The 24,010-nt window shown below is 42.9% G+C and overlaps 1 protein-coding gene across 2 annotated transcripts; it reads right to left on the minus strand.

Moving 5' to 3' along the window:
• Window positions 1–4,703: 4,703 nt before the first annotated feature.
• Window positions 4,704–23,720, minus strand: C8A (complement C8 alpha chain). 2 transcript variants are annotated; one of them, XM_075711266.1, is made up of 11 exons: window positions 23,602–23,720; window positions 21,423–21,519; window positions 20,338–20,482; window positions 19,068–19,212; window positions 17,334–17,523; window positions 15,635–15,835; window positions 14,078–14,318; window positions 10,175–10,303; window positions 9,309–9,466; window positions 6,823–7,045; window positions 4,704–4,855 (listed from the first exon to the last, which is right to left on the minus strand). In XM_075711266.1, exons 1-11 carry the CDS (start codon window positions 23,718–23,720, stop codon window positions 4,704–4,706), a joined length of 1,800 nt encoding a protein of 599 aa, XP_075567381.1. The 2 variants fall into 2 exon arrangements, with proteins under 2 accessions (XP_075567381.1, XP_075567380.1); XM_075711265.1 differs by having other exon boundaries at window positions 9,309–9,478.
• Between the last annotated feature and the right edge of the window lie 290 nt (window positions 23,721–24,010).

Here is a 24,010-nt window from a genome sequence, read left to right on the forward strand (position 1 = left end):
GGTCATGGTCAAAGAGGTCACTGCTTATGCTAAGTATGATATTCTTCAAAGCTTTTTAAAAGGGCGCTGTAGAAGCTCTGCAGCAGAGGACCCTGATCATGGTTCATGGGTGCCTATGAGGACAGGTACTGCAGTGCAATTGCCTGCCCTTCCCAAGAAGCATCAATGTAATCTGATTCAGGGACTTTCTCAGATGAGTAGAGTGGCTTTTGTACATCTAATCACCTTTCCTCATCACCAAGCTGGAGTAAGCACTGGCACATAGTCACGGTGTGTCTATCCACTGCTGCAGCAAGCAGAGCCAAATGTAGCAACCTGAATTTGGACTGTTTCCTCATCAGAAAAGCCCAGAGTTTTTGAAGTGGTAGTGCCTGGGTTTGGATATTTGGGGTTTTTTTTGGAGGAACAGAGGAGAGATTTGACAATCCTCAAGATCAGCGGAATAGTCTAACTGAAGTACGATTTCAACAGTGGTTGAATATTGAGCCTATAGGCTTAGAAGTCTCCCATAAAGGACATAACTTTATTTTGTCCTTGTGATTTTGTGCTTTGATTCAACTAACTAATGATTTATTATGACCTGGAGGGTAATAAAAAATACTATACTGAAGCTTTTATTGTTTCATTTTGGTACACATTAAATTTTGGTATTATCTTTTACTGGTGTTTCTAACTTCCACCTTCTGTGCAAGTTTAGGTTAATAACCCGCACATGAAAACTCGGGAAGGCTGCAGGCATGATGTGTGCATGTCAGCACTGGTTGCGCTGCTCTAGCCCAATTCTCTGGTTAAGACACTTGTCTCAATGGGCTTTACTACATCCCATATTATATTTTCACAAGCAATTTGCTTGTGAAAAAAAGAAACTCAGTAAATTTGGAGAAGCTGTATTATCTCCACCTCCTTGCTTGAAGACGTTACTGCTGTGATGTGTGCTGGATCTGGTCAGCATGGCTTAGGAAGCTCCCAAAAGGGTATTTTAGGTGAGTTGTAATTGTCACATCCAGCTTTTCCAGAACAAAATCAGCTTGACTCTTGTAGCCCCTAACATCTCCATCAGGGATGTGTAAATCAGACTGGTTTCCAGCCTGGATTCACTTGCTCCCTGTCTTTTCATATTGTGTAGACACTTTACATTTACCTGGGAGGCTGTAATGTGGTCTAGGCTTGCAAGAGGACTTGCAAACCCTGTGGTAGTTGTAGTATTGCTAAATTACTTTGCAATGCTCGGTTTCTCCTTCTGTCAGATGGATATAGTTGTTCCTCCCCAGGTTGTCTCCCAGACAGAGAGATTTTGTTGAAAGCAACCCATCGAGTCCATGCAGAGGTGCTAACAGCCCCCAGATTTCCAACTCCTAGTTCTTCTACCCTGATGGCTAAAGAGCTCAGCAAGCACCCAAGACAACTACCAGATTGCAGGTCAAATTACACCTGCAGATTTGTCTTCCTTTTATATCCTAGTTTAACACCCCGCTGCTTGTGTAGATCAACAAAACTGGAGATGAAGACAGTAATTATTACCATTATGAACTTTATTCTTTTTACTTACTTGTAGTGCAGCACTAAGAGTCCCACTGTGTTGGGCATGATACAGCAGCACAACAAGTGCCAGTCCCTCCCCAAACTCCCTAGAATCTGGCGTTTCTTTTGTTTCAAGTATTTTGGGGTAGGATAAAATGTTTGTATCTTCCTGTGCCTCTGCATTACACTGTATAAAAAGGAAGGTAATAATTTTTGAGCTGCTCCTGCTGGAGAATTTTTTGCCTGCTCTAAAATCGCAGGCTGAGGGACACAGGCATTCGGGTAGTCAGCATGACATTGACCCCGAGGTAGAAAACAGCTCTGTCTCAAGCGCTGCCCTTATCTACTCTTCTGTTAGCTGGTTATCTGGAGTATGCACCTTGCAACCTCAGGTGTATTGTCATCAATCATTTGCTATTTTCTTTTGCGTACTGGTTCCTCTCTGCCCTTCCTTTGTTAATAACCCAGTTTGCCTATATCCATAAATATATCTGATTGTGATACCATTTATCCAAAGCACCATACATCAATCATGTACTTATGAGCGAGATAAACAAGGTCTCCTGGGAAATATGCCGCAAGAAATATATAGGATAAATAACTATATCAAATGTTTGTCAGTGTGTAAGAGGGGAAAATCCATTCATTAAAACCAGGGTGGAACTGCAGTGTTTTCTTGTGCCCTCTAAGCTTTTAGTTTAAGTAAGAAACATACATTTTTGCTGCTTATCTCATCTAACACAACTCTCATGCTGGCCACTTCAGCATGAGATATATTAGCTTCTTTGACTGGCATTGTAAATGTGTAATTGCTCATAATCTGTTTTTTTTTCCATCCCTTACAGGCAGCTTCTTCCTTTCTTTTGACTTCAGTTTTGCTGCTCCCAAGTTTCAGCCGTGCATATGTCTGAGCCCTCGATGCAGCGGGGGACTGGAGTGGGAGGAGAGGGACTGCTATCGAGCTCCCTTTGGCATTTGAAGGAAACCCTTGGGTTTGTATTTCATTGCCCTGGGTTTGTGAGGTGAACGATGAACTCTGCCCCACACGTATCCTTGCTTTCGTCTCTATACTTCAACACCGCAGTGTTCAAAGTGGAGAATGAACAACTGCAGGCAAATCCCAGCTTTTGCTCTTATTTATATGTGCTTCATGGCGGTATTTCAGATGTGGTTTCTTTAATCACTTGGATTTATTCTTTTTTGTGTAGTTCTCCAGCCTGTGATCTATCCTTCTAGAAATGGCTCTAAAAGCTGAGGATGCAGGTTGCCTTCCTGCAGGCCCTGTCCCTCCCCAGCCTCCAAGGCATCCGATCTTTCTGTTCATTAATTTCTTCCCTCTGGTCACAAAAGAAGCATACCTGGCTTTCTAACTAAGGTGACTTTATACTGATTTACTTTCAGGCATTTTCCTGAGTCCTGAACAGTCGGTGTAAAGGTAAGAATCGCCTATGAGCCAAACAAGTCCTTGGTGTAAGAGCACTGTCTCCTGTTTCTACATAGCTTGCCAGCCCAACGTCAAACAGTATTGATAAAACCATTGATGGGAAAACTTGTTTTGATTCTACATTTCATATTCCTCTGGGATGTCTAAATCATAGTGATATATGGGTACTTCATGCTGCTGCATTTTCCCAATGTAGAAGACATCCGATTCAAGCCTTTGGGAGCAAATTAATCTCTGGGTAAGTATCACCTTTACCCGGAAAAACAAAGTTGGCAAAAAGGCCGCAGCTTTACCACTCATCATGGGGATTTTTTCACAGAACAATTACATCTCAGTGTTCGAGAGAATATGGTTTGTTGTCTTCATATACAAAAACAGCCTATAGTTTCATTTTCAAGCAAAAGAGAATTGGTGAAAAAATTGTCCTTTGGCAAACATGCACACAAAAGAAAATATGGGGCCAGAACTTCAGGTAGTATAAATCAGCTGCGGCAAAGGAGCGGCACTGATTTACATCAGCTAAGTGTCAGACTCTAAATCACCACTGACTGTGCTGTTGAAAAACAAGCATTTCCAAGAATCAGAGCTATGGCTGAGCAATTTCTTTCACTAAACCATGGTTCCTTTCTACTCCCTCTTTCCATTCAAATGTATATAGAAGTGCTCCTTTGTGCTTTGAGGTTTTGTTGCTGTTGTTGCTTTTCATAATGCCTGATTCCTTCTCAGGGCTTTTTTTTTTTTCCTCTTTCCTTGTAACAAAAAGCATAGTAAAATGAAGTGCCATTCACCTTCCGTCCACCCCAGGTTTTTGTGGCAGTTCATTAAGAAGAGGGAGCTGCAGGCTCTTGCTATGGTCTCTGGACGCAGTTCAATACTGTGTGTATTCTTGTGCTGAGATTTACGTCTTACATTCAGAAAAGCCCCTTAAATCAAGCAGCCTGTTAGCATCTTCTCCGGCTCTGGGTGCCTGGGAGATAAAATGCCTGTGTGCTAATAGTCAATTCATCACTGATCCTAAAGAGGAGTAGCCTCCGCTTGCGTGTGAACATCCTCTGCCGAAAGGTTGTGTTTGAGCATCTCTATTTATTACTTTATTTATTTATTTAAGATTCTTTGTCAGTTTGGGTTCACATTTTGCAACGATGCTTTGGAATCTTCAGGCTTAAGCCTCCTCCCATACAGAGCAGCACATGGCTTTGCTGCAAATGCAGCCCTGGCCAATATGCTGGACTTAAAAATCTGACAGTGCCAACTTATAAAAGTTTCATAGTACATATGTCAGTACCAACTGCATAAAAATGCGAGGATCATGAGCTTTTAACGTGTTTTCTAAAGGCAAATATTAAAATTTCTGGAAGTCAAGCATATTTATGTAAACACTTTTAGTAATTTTATTTCGTGATGTGTTACAGCCCCTCAGTCACCCAGCAGCAAAGCCACCCATGTGGATCCTCCGCCATCTCCTGTATCACAGTGCCGCTGTGAACTGGTGGGGCTCCCATCACATCTTGTGGTGTGAGGGCGAGGGGGCAGCCAGGCAATCAACTGGAGCAATTGGTCTGGTTTTATACAGCGAATCCAGCATGTATCCGTACATATAGAAATGCAATACTTGACAATTATTTCTCCCAAGTGTAATTCTGTTGCAGGATTATGCCCAGAGTATTTATAGCCCAGCACAGACTCCAAACCACTCTCAACCAAGTACCTGTGGGGAGCAATGCCATCCTGTGGGCTTTCAGCAGGCTTTGCTCTGCAGGTGCCTCCCTGTGCAGGGCTCCCCACCACCCTGCGGGGCTGGGTTGTTGCACTGCCGGCTGCGCTGCATTGTGCCCGACTGGCAGGGAGCCCATTGTGACCAGCAGCTCCAGCGCCCGTTCGTCTTGCTGCCTGTAAATGCATTAAAAAAAAGGCGGGGGGGGGGGGGGGGGGGGGGCGAGGAAGGTATTCAGGTCTGAAGTGCTGCATATGGCCTGACTGCAGAGGCATACTTGGGGTGGGAGCAGGGGAGGAAGATTGAGCTGAATGCCACCACCATTTTGTGATTTCGGCTCCGGCCGTAATGTTTGCTGCGAGTGGGACTCCCTGGTCCATCCCAGCTGTGCCCAGCACACAGACAGCTGTTGAGATCAAGGCACTGTGAAGCCAGGGAAGATGAAGTAGCATCACCTTCTTCAGACACCAATAGCTGTTTCTTTTTCTCCTCTGCTCGTTTGAAAGGCTGCGGTTTGGCTTTCCTTTCCCTTCTCACCTCCGACCAAGGCAGAGGGACAAAAGTTTCCTAACATCGTGGAGGTGTTTTGAAAAGTCTGCCCATCCCTTTGGAGATGGGTCATTTCAAGGCTTTTTCACTGCAGAACAGGCTGAGTTGTCAGGAGCGTTCAATACTATGGATTATGGTGGCGCTCCTGAATGATGGGAATGCTTGATGGCTGTCATTTACTGTAATTTTTTATTTACTCAACTGGCCTTCATGCCTGGCTTGGGCACTTCATTAATCCAGACAGCACAAACGGATGTGTGTGCTCTTACTTAGTGCTGGCTGGAAAGCTGGGTTTCCCATCTGCTGGAATATTGTTCTTTAAAAAAACTGGGTTTGGTCTTAAATGAGTTTTGAAACTAAAAATTTGCTTAATTTCCCATGAGCTGGAAGTGTGTGTGTACCCGCTATTGCTAAAAGCAGGGAGCACAGGGACTGGCCAGTTTGGTGGGCTGCTTTGGGGGCAGGTCGTGAGCTTTCCATGCTCCTCATCTAAAGGTAGATTCTTTGGCTTTGGAGACAACTCAAAGAACCTGAGATTATTTTTAAGCAGACCACTTTTGAGTTACTGAAGGAACGCTTTTGAGCTCAGCTTCATAAACCATCTACCCAGCTCTGCTCTTACTCCTTATCTCATCACAGCTTTGCTTTTCCAATGGTGAGACCATAGTCATGAGCACATGGTTGAAGGCCTGAAGCTCTGCCTGGTGGAACTGCTCTGAAGATGGATTTTTCTGCCAGCTTCAAGTGTTGAGATTTGGATATTTTTGTCATCACGAATCAGGACAAAAATAAAAGAGCATGTTCCAAGGTTGGCTTTTTTTGCCACCCATTTAATTTTTTAGGATAGTATAGAAGTAATAAAGAAAACATAAATAAAAGCTTGTCACTTTAGAAAGCCACATATTTTCCTCCCCCAAAATAGATACTTCCCTCTAGTTAAAATGTTTCCCTATGGGGTAGGGGCAAAATCTGGCAATATGGCAATTTCTTACAAAAACAGCATTTTTGGCGGCACATTGCTTGAGCACCACTTCCCAGTTGCTTAGCCTGACCCTTTCAGCCTCCCTTCCCTCCCTGCCTGTTGGGGTTTGTACTCTCACCCTTGCAGCAGGATGTACAATCCCCCTCCTTGTAGGGGGATGTCGCAAGCGCTGCAGAGAACAACCATCCTGAGGATGTGACATGCCAGTCAGTGAGGACCAGATAATGGTCTCATTTACAGTAACGAGCTGCATCCATAGAGCACCACAAGCAGGAAGAGCCTGTCCCTTAGCTGGCAATACGTGCAGCTGGGCTTTGCCTGTGTGCTGCTGTTGCACCCCAGCTCAGCTTTTTGCAACACGTCAGTAAGTAAGTCTCCAGCTATTAAACATATCCTCATTTCCACTAATTTATTTATAATAATCACCTGAGCTGTTAATTTAAGTCTCTTGCAGGGCTGCTTAGGATAGCATAGCAACAAAAGCAAAACAGAAGTGAAGGCTTGATTGATGCATGGATGCAAACAGCTGTTAGTTAACCACATGAAGGGGAAAACCCTGTCCCTTTGCTGCCTTTCTCCCTCCCCTGCTACGGGTGCACACCAGGGTCTTACCTCGGAGCTTAGTCTTCTCACAGGCAGGGCCTTCATAACCTGGTTGACACTGGCAGGAACATGCATCTCCTACCAAAATGGGTTCACCGTTGTTGAGGCATGGTTCACAGCGGCAGGCATTGAACTCCAACAAGTAATCGTCCAAAGCCCGTTTCAGGTTTTGCCATTTGGTTTCCATGTCACCAAGGTTGCTTCTGCGGAGAATTTCATGGATGGGCTGCAGCTGCATAGGTGGAGATGAATAGCATGGAGACAATTTCAGCTGGACGTCAACTGAGATGCTACCATGCCACAGTCAGAGAGCTGTGACATTGCTGGATAGACTCAGGGCTCAGAAAAAACTAATTTGTCTTCCTTGACAGCTCCATGTACATCATGCAAATATGTTACCACGACTGATGGGCTCCGGTGAGAAACCACCCTTCCAAAACCCTCCTCATCTTAGAGATTTGTGTGGGATTGGCTTTTCTGGACATGTGTTGGGGTTTCAGTCTGGATTCAAATGATAAATTAAAACACCCAGTAAGGGCATTTGTTGAGTGATTTCTTAGTGCTGTCACAATCTCAGAGATGCCTCCATACTTTTGCCTTTTTGAACCAAAATGTTTTGGCAACCAGATTGTGAACCATCTGGTAAATGCTGAGCGTGAAGAATTTTACCTACCTATATTTTGCCCTTTGATGCAGCAAAATAATATTGTGCCATCTACAGCTTTAAGAATATAACATGCTCATAGTATTTCCAGTAGCAAAATCCAATTCCTATGTACCACTCAGCAAAAATAGCCCAGTGTGGGCAACTAATTATAACTCACCTTCTCCATTTAACCTGTTTTATAAAAATGGTTGGATGAGCTGAAGGGCTGCAGGCTTATGCATTGGTGGTAACATTCAACCTCCTGAAATGCTCCGAGTGGCTCATAGGAGTGTTTTAGGTATTAAACTGTATGTAGAAAAAGGTTCCTTGAAAAATCTCAGCCATTCTGTTTTCACCAGTAACAAAAATTCAACAGAACATTAAAGCTAAAAGCCCAAGGCTGGTCTGAGGACACATATTTATATTTGTCCATCCATGCCTCTGTGCAAATGCTGCATGTCCTGGCTGGGAATCAGTGGAAACCAGTCCCAGAGAAGAGCTGGGCATCATGTCATTGCACAAGGCACAGTGAGAGCGATTCGTGGGGGGGATCATCTGGGCTTTGGGAAGAGCTCTTCGACAAATTTGCACAAGCCTGTTTAACAAACGAGAGGGAGCTGCAGATAAGAGCTGCTGAAGTGGACATGAGCACTTATCGGCAGCTCTGGTTGCACAGTGACTGCTGAGCTCTGGAACAGCCAACAAACAGAGAGGTCAGCGCATGGTTTATTGCAAAATTGCAATAGATTTTTCCCAGAATTGATGGGAACTTGGGCAGAAAGGTGAATAACCTGCAGCATCCATTCAGCTGGAACTGAAAGCGCTTCTACTTTATCAGGACTTTCTGCTGCCAGGGTGCTGCCTGGGAAGGTTTGCAGATTCCTTCTTGCCCTGCTAATAATGCAGATAGTGTCTGATTCCACCTTCCCTTCTCCCACTCTCTGTCATAGCCAGGAGCAGATGTGCTTTCAAATGAAGATGAGAGGGATGGAAGTGGCAGTGTGTCCCTGCCATGACCAAGGTCCTTCCTCCATGGCCCACAGCTGCGCTCCTGGAGCAGACCAGCAATCATAGCATCTCAGGGTAGATGTGGTACTCCTGACAGCAGCTGAGGAGTGCGCCCACCTCCTCAGGCCTCTGTGATCTCTGACCCTGGATTCTCTCTTCCTTTCTACCCCCTCTGCTTGCACCCATCTCCTCCCTGTCTCTGGAACCCTGTAAGATGTTTCAGTGATCTTTCCATTGTATGAGGCATCTATTAAAATGGAGGAGGAGAACTTGGCTGATTTTTATGGCCACAGACCCTCTTTGTGGAGCATGGAGACAGGACCCCGCTGACAAAGCAGCCAGGAGCCCTCTGCTCTAAAAAATCCTGGAAGCACCCATAGCAATACCCACCATAGTCTGCAGAGGTTAGACATAGCCACTGCAGCTCTGAGGCAGGTGAAAAACAGGGGGGGTCTATGCAGAGCCTTTGCTGGGGGGGCAAGACTCCTTCCCCAGCCCCCTGTGAGTCCCGTTCTTATACAGGAGGTTGGACAGCATCAGGGACAATAACAGGGATGAATGCAACCACAGAGAACCATTCATTGGGAAGCTGTTTGGGGACACATCAAAAACTTAACTCGGCACTAATCCAGCATTAAGCTCCTTGTCTGTCTCCCTGTGGATGCGGTCAGTGGGAGATGTACTCCCCATTGTGAAATGAATAAGAGGTTACCAGATCAGTGGCCCATTACATTTAATCTTGTTCTGTGATGGGATCACAATAAAAATACGAAATGATCTGCTTGACTACACTTTCATTCCTTATAGCAGCAGAGTTTCTTCAACTGCAGAAAAGCCTTACCTCAAAATCAATAACAGCAGGATTATATTTTAATGACCTTCCCCAGCGACGATACATATTGGCATCCCAGCTGTTTAAGAGCCCTCCGCTGTAACTGGTATCTCCACCTCTAATCCGGGGAATAATATCTTCCACAACTGCACTGTGGCTTTCAGGATCTGAAAAGTTGAATTACACCCATATTATTTAGTTACTGTTTCCACACATACACTAGAAACTGCTTAATGGAGGTGAGATCAGTTGTGCAAGGGGCTATCAGTGAGTAGCACTGATGCTGCCTTCTGAAATTGATGGAAGCTCAGCATGCCCCGCTTGCAGGGCCAGCCCTGCCACGTTATCACAAGGCAGTGGGTGATGAGTTGAGCATCACGAATGCTCTAAGCAGGTAAGACCTGAAGAGTCTGCACACCTCCAGCCTTTGTTTTTAGTTAGCACATGAGCAGTAGGTCACATTGTCTATAGCTGGTTAAGTGATTCACAAATCTGGGGCTTCCTAGCCTCTTTGAGTACTTTTTATAGTCAGTTTTGACTTCTTTAATAGTTGCCATGTTGCCCTTGTCATCCATGCCCAGTCTGTCATGGCTATAGGGACTGCAGCCTTCCAGCTACCCCACTGCCTCTATTTACATGTGTTTCTAATCTAGATAGCGCTACCTTAATTCCTGCTCTTTCAAGAGCAATCAGTACTCCTGGAGACTTGGACCCAAAGTTGCTTTGGTCCCACAACTGGACCTGAGCCATGGCTGGGGATGGTACCAGCGCTCCCTTCTTTGTACCCTTGTGTGACCCTACTTGAATCCCCATGCCCAAGGGACCAAAAGAAGTGACGCAAGGTGCCTTAACAGACATCTGCCCTGCTACCATACCAGTTTTCAGCAATCCTTTATGTATACAGTCAGAGGCTGACACAGATGGTTCGAAAAGCAGTTTACTCTTGGTGAATGAAAGGCCAACTGACAAGCCAATACAGACATTTATCTCTTGGGCACTGATATCTGCAAAACAGAAAGGAAACCAGTTAAATCAGTGACTCATTCTGAGTGGAAGGATGTTCATTTTCCTACTTGTTTTTTTTCTTTCAATGAAGAAAATATTCAGTTATTTGCATGGCTTGTTTTTCAAAGTCAAGAGCTATTCTGGGCAGAGGACAACCTTTAGTCTTGCAGTGGAAAAAGCCAATATTTTATTGGGGTATACTGGGCTTATCACATAATAGATGAAAAGAGAAATGTCCTTACTGTAAAATTGCTTCCTTAGAAAGTATTAGAAGAAAGTAAAAATTTTAACACAAGGCTTCAGGGATGTATTTTCTTGTTTGGTCTATTTATTTAAAAATAAAACTTTTTTTTTTTTTTACAGACTAACTCATAACTAGGGTAAAGCTGGAATCACCAGCTGAAATCAATAGATCCTTGCTAATTTTCCTCAACTGAGGGTCTGACCCAAGTATCAGTGGCTTAAGTAGCACCTTAAGTAGCAACTTGCAAAAGGTCTGTCTGCTGAGAGCTGTCAAAGCCTTCCTGCCTGCTGCTGGGCTGCTGTTACAAGCACTGCCACATACATCATGAAAATATGTAACTGGAGACCCATGAAGTGGCTGCTGAGGGGCGAAGGGAACTAATGAGGTGGTTTCACCAAGGTAAGCAATGTGCATATTTCATACAGCCTGGTTTTATGTACACACTTCAGTGTACTGCAAATATAAGGCCATCTTCTGTAATAGTGAAAAAATCCATTGATTTCAATAAATACAGGTATTGTAAGTAATAGGTAACTTTTATATTGCTCTTTTTGTCAGAGGACCTTAAAGTGTTTTACAAAGCAGCCCAGCAATCAATACCCTGGTATTGAAAGGGAGGCACAGAGGTCAGAGGGATTTGTGCATTGTGGCTTAATGGTCTGAAGATTGAACCTCCAGCTGAGCCCCAACCCAGAGCATTGCCTGCTGAACTGCCTCACCCCAGCACTGGGGAGCAGTGTCTTGTCTTGCTTGTGTTTCAAATACTGGTGAAACTCCCATAACTCTGGGTTTGTTCCCTTCTGCACACCCTGCAGGAAAGACTCGCTGGAGCCATGCAGGGCATGTATCTGCTTGTTGGCTTGGTGGGTCCCAACTGGCACAGGTGCTCAGCATCCCAAGAAAGGGGCTACAAGTCCTGGATTCAAACTAGTGAGTGCTGAAGCATGCTCAAGACTTCAAGGGGAGTTACATCCCATTGCAAAACTGGGCCCTTGAGAAAGATTAAATGTGTAGCACTCAATTACTTGTACTAAACTGTTCAACAGTTGTAAACACAGTGGGTACAGTTCATTCACCCAAAGCAACATGAGTGATTGCTTATCTTGGTGCTGGAGTGCCATAAAATTAAACTTGAGGAACACCCTGATTAATTGATTCACGATGGTTCCCGTTGAGTAATTATGTTCAGCGAGGATCTGTCAATACAATTCACTATTGGTTGCAGCAAGATCGGGTCTTGATAAATGAAAAGTGGTTATCATTGCAAAAGGGTGGTCACAGAAAATATTGGCTCTTGAGGGGGGAGTCCTGATAGGTTTTTTTTATATGATATAATTTGTGATAGTTAAATGTGCTCGAGTGATAAGATTTACTGCTGCATTTTGAATTAATCAGAATATATGAAGACTCTTTCTAATTTACTCTGTGCATAATGTTTCTCCCATAAATGTTCTTGTAATGTGTGAACACATTATGCTGTTTTCTGCTAAATAATAGAACCATAACAATCTATTTTAAAAACAAGTAATGAAAAATATTGATAGCAGAGCAACAAGGGACCTTGTTCTGACACATGTATTTATTTCACTCATGACCACATCCATACAAGCCCTTGCAGCCTGAAAGCTAGAAATGCAGCAAATGCAGTCTGGCAGCAAAACTGCAGTCCTAAGCTCTGCACCGGTGAGTTGTGGTCTATCCTTAGGTATCTAAACCCAAAAGGTGACTTCATTTTCAAAGTTCAGGTTTCCTAGATGCTTAAAGTCAAGCTCATGCCTATACCTAGCAACCGCCCAAGCTGTCTCTCATCTAAATAAGGAGGACTCAGTCTAGGTGTCTTTTTCCTGGGCATGTGCTTTAGTCACTGGTCTATAAAAAAGGAGTGTTTTCTCTTCCAGAGCATTTAACAGATAGCCTGATGGGCTAGGTGAGCTCACAGGATGCAGTGGTTGATCTAAAGCAGGTGTCTTGCTGCTGAGCCCTGTGGGGACTCAGCAGTACATCTTCAGGCATCTGCAGAGCTTCAGATTCATCTTTTGAAGCTCTATTTTTAAGGCTTGAGTGCTTATATCCTGATCCTGACCATTCCTCAGGGGAGGCAGATAATCCTCTTGCAAACACAGCCTTCAAACATGGCTGTGATTGCCATTAGAAAAATCAGGGTTTTTTTACTAAATGCTTTTAGACAGTGGCATATCAGCCACTGCAGGTGGGTCCTTCTGGGTCTACATCGTGTGACGTAGAGCACTGCTGACTTGGTAAATGTGGACTTTCTAGCAGAGTCTGGGTTAGATGAAAATTACAGAAGTGTGCTACATTAGAAAGAAAATTACATCTCTACTGGGGCACATTTTTGTCTTCTGCTGAACTTCAACATCCTTCTTTCCTAAAATAGGGCATCTCATAGCAGTAAATCTCCTCCTTATATACACAGCAAGCACAAGATAAAGCAAAATAATAGCCTCCCTCCATATGCTCTTGATTCATTCTTCCTCTGGAATTGGCAGTCTGCTTTCTGAAGACTTACTTGCCAAGATCTTGTTCACTTCAATATCACTCACTCTTCAAAGTGAATAAATGATTTGAAGAGGCATCATGTTTCCAAACATTAGTAGTTCAGGAACTTGATGAAAATTCTCTCAACTGGTAATTTCTTGTAGAAAAATTGGCATGGTTAACACCCAATATGGAGTGCATAGCTATCCTAGTGCTGATGGTACCAAGCTATTTCAGACTGGAGGCAGAATTTGGGGCAGAACCATGGAAATTAATGGAATTACAGCAATTTGCACCAACTGCAGGAATTTGCACCTGTTGTCCAAGATCACAATTTTCTTTTACCTAAATGTCCAGCCTGGAGTTACCAAGGCAGCGTTACCCTCAGAGCGGAGTGATGGTGCCTAGGGGAAGTGGGATCTATTGCATTGTCGACACCTTTGCAAAAGTTGACAATCCAGTTAGTGTACTAAAGTACCATATTATTGTTCTGCATCTTTTGTTTTTGGTTAAGAAAAATGTTATGCTTTGGCTTGCCAGTAAAGACTATTCTTGCAATCTAGACATTTGCAGTGGATATTTTATGTAACTGAGATTTAGAGGTATGGGTCTCTAGCCTCATACACTCTACTTTAATGAGAACTGGAGCTAACAGAGGTCTGCTAGTCTTCAGATATGACACTAACCAGAGTAAAGTGGCAGAGGTATTGCCAAGTGCAATGTGTTATTTCTATTTACAGCAAATTGGAACTCTCACTATTAGGAGACTAAAACATGAGTGGGCTATCTTTCTTTACTCTGGATGAGTTTGCAGTCCTTGAGCATTCATGAGAATGGCCAGAACAAAGACTACAAGAAATAGGAGAAGTTTGGAGAAGTCTAGCAAGTGACACTGGGACATGATGATTGTGGGGAGCAGCCAGAGCCAAATGAATGACTCCAGTGGACTGGACCCACCCCATGGTCTCCAGGTTGGAAATGCTTGGTTTAGAGCAGAAAGTTGTGAACAGGGAATATCTTATAGTTTTCTAACCTTTTCTTCTCATTTCTTCCTTGTTAATGACGGCGATGTACTCAAAGACACCTCCCATAGTGCCGGATGTCATGAAATGGGTGCCATAGTCGTTGATGAATTTGGCATACATGCCATAGTTGTAGGTGTCTGGAAGTTCCTGCAGGGAGAGCAGCACATCTTCATCCAAAACGATGTTGTCCCTCCTCATCTTGAAACGAGCTGTCTGTACCTTTGTCACACCTCTAATGAATCCAACCTTCTGCAGGTGAAGAAAAGAGAAGATGCCACTCAACAATCAGTTAAAAAAAAGTCATTTCTAGTCCTCAGGTTTGCAGAGGAAAGCCTGAATCTGTGACTGTCAGTGGGTGTTAAAGGCATGAAAATCAGCCCTGGTTTAAATGAAATCAGTGGTAATCCTTTTCCAGGGAGTGTCTCTTTCTCGTGTGGTTATATCAGGTGGAGGGTAGAGCCATGGGTTTGGGTGCTATGGGGTTTTTTTATTGATGTGAGAATATGATCAGAATTGGGCTCCACATGATTCCCCTCCACCCTCCATTTCTGCAATTTCTTTTTTCTGCCTTCATTTCCATGTTCTTTATTCCCTTTTGCTTTTTTCACAGCCTTAACCAGTGATGCAGGACAAGGGCTCATGGCAGGCCCAGCCCAGCCCAGCAGTGGGGGAATACCCTAGCCAGTAAGGTGCTGACAGGGAGGATTTTCTGGATGTACCACCAGATCCACGACTCCTCTTCTAGATTGGCCATTGCTCTGGACAAGGCTCCAGTGCAACCAGAACAGCCCTTTAAATGATTCCTCCAATAACTGATCATCATTTAGCTGCAGACATTGTGTGAGTCTAGACAAGGGCACAGTAAATACTATAATGGTGCCAATTTCCAACAGCTTTTAAGGGCATTTCAACTCAGAACACCATCAAAGTAATTCTTTTTTTTATTGTTTTCTGTCAGCAGCCACGAGACAAGTGGTGACGGGGCACAGTAAATGTTGGAAATACCAGCATTCGTGTTATTAGATCGGAAAGGGGTCATCACAGCTAGTCCATGATGTAAACTCACTGTGAGAAATACACCCTATTATCGGCTACTCTTTTTTTCAGCACGGTATTTTAACCTCCTGTAAAAAGTAGCATATTTCCCCATTGTAAGGCAGCTTGTATTAATTTGAACAAGATACATTTGCTACCAGAGATCATTCCCTGAGGACAACTGTTTTGATCAACATCTTGATATTTCCTCCTGCCTCATCATCATTTTAAGCATTTTTTTATTTATGTGCTTAATGTAGCCATGAAACAGGATGGGATGAGATGACATGTGTTGTGGTACTTCATAATTCCATTTTATTCCCACTTCCTGTTTGCTAAAATGTAATAAGAACAACAAAAAGGATTACTAACGATCATACATTTGCAGTTACATGAACAAATTAAGGTACAATTAGTATGTGTTAAAAAATACAATTGAGAGAATAAACTGACATAAGTTACAGCCAGACCATGCGATGCACAGATGACATGATTGGAGCATATGTATCATTGATCTATTTTTTTTTTACCTTTGCAGCGTATTGCGTGAAATTCTTCAGGGATCCTATGCCACCTGATAAAGTGAGGCCCAAGTTAACCATGATAGGTAATTTTGCAGGCCCAATTCCAAAGGTGAAGCCTATTGATCCAGATTTATCACTTTTAAGGGCATTAAGCAGATCCTTTGCATCCTCATAAAGCTCAAAAGTTAATCCAGAATCAGCATGAGCCTAAAGTGAAAGGAGCAGACATTAATTTTTCAGGTACTTCCCTTCCTTTTAATCTCTATTTCTTTAAGGAGCTGATGGTGCCTCTGTTGAAGCCCATGATGCTCCTGACAGCACCGACACTGACTTCAGTGAATGTGGAATAAAGAATTTAGTCACGTGCCATTTCATTTGGAAATGTGTGAGAAATGCAGATAAAGCCATTTATTTTGCGTCATCCATCTCCAGTCAGGGGAAAGGCTTGTGTTTAGCCACTCAAAGCAGTACCATTACAGGCAAAGCTGGTAATGGTGCCTGTTAAGCTAGCTTGACTCTTCCCATTATAAGCCCTTCCTTCCGGTTCCTTACAGCTCTGCCAAATCCTAACAATTTGGAGTGATTTTTTTCTCTCCAGCCTACTTCTTGGATGAATTTATTTAGGAAAAAATTCAACAGTGGTGAGCCAGCCACTTGCGATGGCAACGCTAGAAAACAAACATTGTTTTGCTGATGTTTTGGAGAAGTGACCTTTTCCTTGACAGCTCTACTTTGCTGGCATGTGGAATTGAGCAGCCTTGCTGAATCTGGGCTGCGCCATTTGCCGTCTCTAGAAAAAGCTGGCTAAATTACCAACACTGAAAAAAAAACATCTCACATGGTTGTCAGTGACTTCCTAGACCCTGATGGGTAGAAGCTCCTAAGTCAAGATGCATATGGGGCATGCTCAAGCATCCCTCAGTGCCTGACCATGGTGCAGATGTCCTTCTACTGCTAGCAGCAGATAAATGGGAGAAGAAAATGTGTCCCGTGTGGTGGCTCTGGGTTCAAACTGGGGACTAAAGGGCACAGGGGAGTCTGCTTGCTGGGAGGACATGAAAGCCATTTGCATTGAGCCTGTGGCTGTAATATTCCCCTGGAATAATGTGTTTTCATTCATTCATGTCAAAAAGCATGATAAATGTTTAACAGTGTGGCCAAGGCACCCACTTACAAGGTGGGAGACCCAGGTTGAATCCCTGCTCTAGTTCAGTCTCCAAAGTCAGATGTGACCCCCCCAGAGTATAAGCATTATGATACATGGTGATGGCTTTCAGGATCTTTGCCTCAGAATTTGGATTTATGTCCCTTGTAACCATGCCATAGACTTAAAATGCTTCCAAAGACTGAACCGGTAGCATTCTTCCCTTTTTACATATGGCTAAGTTCATCCCTAGAGAGGCAAGTGGCTTGCACAAGTTCTGCAGCTCATTAATAGCAGAATTTAGAGGAAAACACATTTCTCTTGGTTCTGACTAGGCCAGAGTAAGCAGTGGGGATGCCTGGGTGATAAAGCATGTTGGTTCCTTGATGTGCCATAAAACAGCATTTATATCATCAATTGCCTGTTGTCTTGGGGACAGCTGGAAAAAGGTACCTTGAAAGACAACCTACAGTGAATCATAAAATGTACATAATATCTTTATAGGAAGTTTGGCTTTTAGCTGGGAAAACATTGCTAAATTTGACCACCCAAAGTACTTACTAGGAATTGGTATACGTGAAAGTTGTAAGGTTTGCGGAAATACTTCTCATCATCTCTGTAGTACAGACGTTCACATGCAGTGTCGTACTTCAGCTCCCGCCACTCTCCATTGTAGACATAGTCACAGTGGCCTCCAAAAAATTTACGATCATATACGTACTGGGTCTCCTTCCGTGTTAGGATATTGTATCTTGGAAAGAAATAGCATTCAGAAAGTTATCCATAGCTCTTGTTTTATTTCCCCATCAGTCTGTCACTGTCTCTGTTCTACTGACACTAGACATTTTCTATCTGTCTCTAACTTTGAATTTGGATAGCACCTAAAATGTAAGGTTTGGGTCTATTCTCCTTGCTATCTCCTTCCCAGAGCTAAGAGGAGACAAACAGCCATTTTATTTCCAAGACATTGGTTTGGACTCATATGCTAGAGATGGAAGAAATCAGTTAAATTGTCCAGTCCATCCTGGTAAGTAGGTATGGAATTCCTCCAGGTCCCCCATGAGTCTCTTCAGCCTAATGCATCTCACTGTCACAAAGTGTTTTCTGGCATTCCCTGCAATTGTTTTCTATCTTTATTTAATCTTCTTCCTTGTAATAATGGTCCCATTTCTCAGGGGAGTTAGCACCCTCCCTATACTTGCAGTCTGCTTTGCCAAGTCTCTCACTTGTTATTTCCTATGCCTCTTTCTTCCTGCTCTCCAGCCATCACAGCTGCTGCCCTCTGAAATCCCACCCATTACTTAACATTCCTTGTAATTCCATGGCCCGAAATGAAAGCATTATCCAAACTAGACAGCAGCATTGCTCCTCACAACAGGGAATCATCTTTAAGACTAAGGTAGTAAATGCTATTGCTTTTGTGTATTCTGCAGGAGAGACACATCAGAAAGCAGTATTAAATGGGGTGCTTGATGAAAATTAATATATGGCTTTTGATGGACTCTCCCAGGCCCTGGGCTAGAGAGGCATTTCTCTCATGGACTCCAGAGAGCATTGGATCGAGCTGATGGGAAAGTTATCTGATGGGTGACTACATTCTCATACTGTAGCTCATGTTCTCTAGGAGAAACTAAGCAGTATCTTGGTTAAAGCACAAGATTTAAAACAAAAATGTCACAACAGACAATTTGCCTTTAAACTCATTTTGGATTCCTCTTTTCCGTGTGTTACCTAACCAAAATTTGAAACTAAGTACAGTAAAACTTTTTAATGGCTAGGTTGTATTCACCCTGCACATATTCATGTGGAGCTCAGGCTCTCTGCCTTGAATCTGTGCTCTGAAGTATAAATCCTGGAGTTAAATCTTCTCCTTAAGGATGAAACCCACCAGGATGCTGCATCTCCAAAGTCTACTGTTTCCTTTAATATATTGCTTTTATCAGCTGGAGAAAGTTGTAAGCTAACTGGACTCAGAGAACTGGGATATATTTTTACATGAGTACACAAAGGACACTCATAAGTATAGAGCAGCTGAGACAGACCAAGGTCAGGTAGTAAATTTGAGACAGAATTTGAAATAAAAGCTGGGATGAACCCTTCTGCCTCCTTTATTGCTACCCATGGTTGGGTGGGACAGTAGCTCTCTTTAGGGTTTTGTTGGGACAGTAGCTCTCTTTTGGGTTTTGTACAGCACACTATCAATTAATGGAGCATTGCTATTACTAAGGAAGAGCAATATAAAAAACTTAATCCTGCTTTGGTTGTGAGAGTAGCAGCTATTGATTAATTACTCACCCTTGGGTTGCTTTTTCAGACCCTGGGACTGGAAACAGATGTTCACAAGGGCTTTCAATATCTTCATCCTCACAGTTATCCTCATCAGACCCATCTCTGCAGTCTTGCTCTCCGTTGCACACAAGATGCCGTTTAATACAGCGACCTAAAGTGCACAGGTACAGGCAATCACTTATCTGCCCTTCAGAAAACCTTTTTGGCAGCTTGCACTGATTGTGTTGCTTTCCACCCATATCTCAGGGACACAAGAAGTCATGCTGGGTGGTGAGCGTTTCCATTGGGAACTTGCTTTTCCCAGCTCCCTGGGAGGAGGTTTTCCTTTGGAGTCCAAGCCAGCTGCTCCCTTGGGCTCCCATGGGATGGGAATCAAGTAAAGGTCACCTCACTGGCCTGATCTTATTATCTACAATCATGCTTTTGGAAGGGAGTTACAGGAAGCAATAGCTTCTCCTCTTGGCTTAAGGAAGTCAGCTCTGTCTGGTCAAAGTGCGGTTACTCCTCTTCCCATTGTAGGAGGTATTTGGGGAGTTTATTGCAATAATTATAGCTCAAGTATGCTTGCAGGAACGGCAACTTGAAAGTGCTTTTACTTCTGGGAGTGAGGAGAAAGCCTTGACATGATATTTGTGGCAGGAATCATCCTACTTGCCTCAACAGAGCGATGATGACCTGCTCCAGATAATGACTTGGTCACAGAGCTGGTGCACGTTTCTAAATTTCAACAGCATTTTCATTAAATGCTCAAGATGCGAGTTTGAGTTATTTGTGTAAAAACAAAAATCAGTCAAGGCTAGTCAAACTTTCAGAGAACAGCCATATTATATCCCAATCCTCAGAGCTGGGGAAGGCTAAAGATAAATAAATCACCCCAACAGATTGCTAGTTGGATTCATGATTGAACTATGCCTTTTACAGGGGGAGAAAGTGGTGTGTTGTGGGAGTGGTGGTGCCTATGGAAGGGAATGTGAGCATGCAGCACAGCAGTTGGAGCAGAATATTTCTACTCTCTTTGCTCCACCAAAAAATTAACCTTTTCCATGTCACACAGCCTTCTTTTCTATCGAAATCCAAGCACAACATGAACGGATTTCAGCAAAAGTGGGGAAAAAAACAGAGATGGGGAAATTTCCTGTTTTCTCTTGCACTGGTTCACCATCCTGCTGGCTGGGCTGCATGCACTTTGGCAAAGCTCTGCCCATGGCAGGGGACTGAAATCATCCCAGGTCTGTCCAGCCAGGACTGAAACCTCCTTGGCAGGCAGTTCACTCACCTGTTTCCTCACACTGAAAGTCCTTCCCGCAGCTGGGGGGTCCAGTACACATCGTCTCGGCATGGCAAGCTTGCTCGTCCCAGAGGTGGCCAGTGCATCGCTGCCCTGTGAACCCCGCTGGCTGTACCAGCCTCCGGTACCGGTGCTGAACCGCACAACAGAGAAAACCACTGCCAACGCCTAACTTGTATCCCCCAGAGACACCACTTCCACAGGCTATAATGCAATTAAAACTATCACCTTTATCTATATTGTTATTTTTCTGTGCAGTCCCCAGACTTTGCACATGATAAATGGAGAAGGAGAGTCAGCACAAAGGTGGGAGCTCAGGAGATTTGCTTGAAGTTCATACAAGTGAATTTGGGGGGGCTAGAATGATTGATTTTAAAAATCTCTTCCTTATTTTATACCTTGGAAACAATATGGAATTTTTCCAGTTACACATGCTTTGTCCTGGAATGTAACAGGCTCAGATGACTACAGACACTAATTACAACACTGATCCTGCAACATTTCTGATGGATTATTAATGAGAATTGCTGCTCTTTAAACGAGGAAGAAAAAAAAGAAAGAGAGAAGAGCCAAATAATTTACTAATCATAAACACAGGAACAACAAATGCAGGGATGTAAACTCAGTAGAAAGCAAAATTATGTCAGGTATTTGAAAATAAATTCTTGAATTATGAAGACATATGTGAAATTATATAAAAAATTGAGAACACGAGCTGATGAATGAAGGCTGCTTTTAATTTCTTTTCATTGGAATATTTGCATTAAGAATCAGGGGATACTTAATTAAATCTGAGATAGAAGAAGAAGAAAGTCCCAGGCAAATATTCTGGCCTGATTCTTCTACCATTTGCCTTGATTTTGCATTTTGCTGTTCTGCTGCCTTAAACAAATTTATTCCCAGTTTACGCCAGGGTAAGAGCCTCTCTAGTAGAGGAGCATCTCCATCATATTTGGATGAGTTTACTGGATGCTTCAGAATGATGAATATGTATAATATATATAATTAATGTGTGTACATCCTCATCACAGACACATCTGAAGATAAATGAATACATTACAGTGGAGTCTTACTTTTTTCTCTTGGCAAGGAAAGCAATCAGTCCATTCTGACCACTGGCTCAGCTGACAGTCGACAGGAGTTGGAGAATTAACATCTCTGCTGCTCCTTCTAGGGAGGGGAAGAGATAGCGGTCTAATGTCTTTGAAGTTGTGTTTTAAGGAGGGCCGGAGGCTAGCAGGGACAAAATCATCTCTGTGTGTACTTTTCCACCAGGAACCTCTTTTGTAGGAAATGGGAAGCATCCCTTAGCAGGGAGGGCTGTACTACCCGAGGTGCCCTAAGTATTCACCATCAGAATTGGTCAGGGGCAGCAGATGCAGGATGTGTCCTGGGTTTCCCGCTCTTCCAAGAGATCCTATCCCTTTTCAATAGGCAGATTGCAATAAAATATATGTACATCATCTATATAAGACCAAACACACTGAGTAAACAGAAGGAATGTCAAGAAGAGACAGGTTTTAAGGAAAGGATTCCTTTTTGGCTTTCTTCTCAGAAGCACATCACAAACTTCAGGAGTAGTGATGTGTATCACATTGGGCCTGTTCTGAAATCTATTGATTTCACTTTTTTTACACCATTGTGAACTCATGGTCAGTATTTTTCCCAACAAGTATGAAATCAGGGTCGGATTCCCATGGGCGTTATGGAGTGGTGGGAATGGCTGCACCAACAGTCCTGGGAAGGCAAGGTACAAAGCCGTGTTGACTATGAGAATTTGTTGGTTGACTATTTTTAAAAGGAAATACATAAATTCTGAGAAGAGGAAAATAACTAACAGAAGAGTATAAAAGCAGAAAATGGCAACGGTACTGTATCACAATGGCCCTTGGATCAGACTCTCTGCACATACACTGAATATCACTGTACAACAGAAGAAAATACTTCTCTTGTCTCCCAGCCCAGTCGTTACCATCTCTATTTCTGTCCCTACTGCTACAATCTTTATTTGTATAATGTGTTTCTTTGTCTTGAGGAGCAATCTGTGCTGTCCTAATACAACTCTGTGTTTACCACAGCCTTCGAAGCATTTTGAGGGGTTATTCTGAGCCAAAACATTATTATTATTATTTTGGTGATTAACTAATGAGCAGTCTGTTTTACTTACAAGACTGCAGTCCAAAGAGAAATATTGATAATTAGCAAAGGCACAGAGCACACTGGGGATTCATCAGAGGCTGTAGAAGAGAGACTACTAAATGAAAGCTGCAACAGCTCAGCAAGGGAGCCCGTGGATGCAGATCAGTGTGTGAGATAAAAAGCCACCATGTCTCCAGAAAAACAACAGGAGCCTGCAGACAAACACGGAGCTGGAGGACATGCATGTATTGATGCCTTTTCACTCTGACAGGAGGATTTGTGGGCTGTATCCTTCAGCACTTCACAAAATACTTAATTGGCTCACCTTCGATTGGATTTTACGTTTACCTCTTCATTATTATGCCTTGTTTGATAAGTTCATCAAACATCAAAAATCTCATCTTTGTTCATTTTCAAAAGGGATTATCGGAATAAGCCTTCATAATTAAGTGTATCACTACTGCATTTTTTTTCCTTTCCACCTTCTCCTTCTCTCCATGTTCCAATTATCACTGATACCTTTTTTGATCCTTCTAAATCATATTTGCCTTTAGAAAAAGCCTGAAATTAGTAGCTGTAGAAAAAAAAATCCAACCATTTTCCTATCATGACACTATAGCTTTAGGAAAAGGCAACTTGTTTATTCCCTTCCTTCAAAGCCTAAATGACATTTGTATAGGTTAATAATATTGTTCAGGGAAAAAAAATAGAGGTATGATTGAAAATTGGGTTATAAACATGCGCTTGTTAACTTCACATTGTCAAATGCAAAATAATTATAACAAAAAAAGAATATGAAAATTATTCCCTTACAAATCATCCTATATAGGGAATTCATTCCAAGTGCCCAAAACCAGCATGGTAATTTTGGTAAGGAAGTTTAAGAAGGCTTAATAGTCATCTCTAAAAGAAAAACCATTGTGCAAACAGTTCATATAAGAAGGAATTATGATGCCTGGCTTGGGCTTTAGACAACTGCCAATATTTTTTTTTCTGGTAGCTATTTACAGAGAACACAGTGTGCACATGCCTCACGTCAGGACAATATTGATGGGCTGACTGACTTGCCCGTAATTTCTATATGTATATTTGGGGGGGGGGGAAGACACTTACCTCTGGGAAGGCAATGCCTCAAGCTCCCTGCATGCTGTAGCCGTGGTCTGAAGTGCTGTTAAAGCCAGCGAGCATATAGAGAGAATCAGAGGAGAAAGCTGACACAGACTCCACTGCATTGTTTTTCCATATGTAAATATTTGCTATAGATTAGATACAAACAATAGCTTTAGGCTTCAGGACACTGTGGGGTGAGCACAGCTAGAAGAAACATGGAGCCCACCAGACTCCAAAATGTTGCAGTAAATCATTGATGACAGCACAGATCAGATCACAAAGAATCAGGACACATCCCAGAGGCCTTTGCCCTTTTGGAAACAAATTCCCACTTTTCTGGCAAGGGAAGCTATTAAACTGTGCCACTGTTTCCATGTTAAAGTCAATCAAGTCCTATTCCAGCAGTGTTTCT

This window comes from Pelecanus crispus, chromosome 5, assembly GCF_030463565.1.
Source record: "Pelecanus crispus isolate bPelCri1 chromosome 5, bPelCri1.pri, whole genome shotgun sequence".
Lineage (NCBI taxonomy): Eukaryota > Metazoa > Chordata > Aves > Pelecaniformes > Pelecanidae > Pelecanus > Pelecanus crispus.

What these genes read in the sequence shown, in the direction of transcription:
- C8A (XM_075711265.1), bottom strand. Translation starts at nt 23,720, where the DNA reads ATGCAGTGGAGTCTGTGTCAGCTTTCTCCTCTGATTCTCTCTATATGC. An exon ending in TCTGAAAAAGCAACCCAAGG is followed by an intron (nt 17,524 to 19,067) that starts GTGAGTAATTAA and finishes TTTCTTTCCAAG; the next exon opens with ATACAATATCCTAACACGGA. An exon ending in TCACGCAATACGCTGCAAAG is followed by an intron (nt 14,319 to 15,634) that starts GTAAAAAAAAAA and finishes CTTCACCTGCAG; the next exon opens with AAGGTTGGATTCATTAGAGG.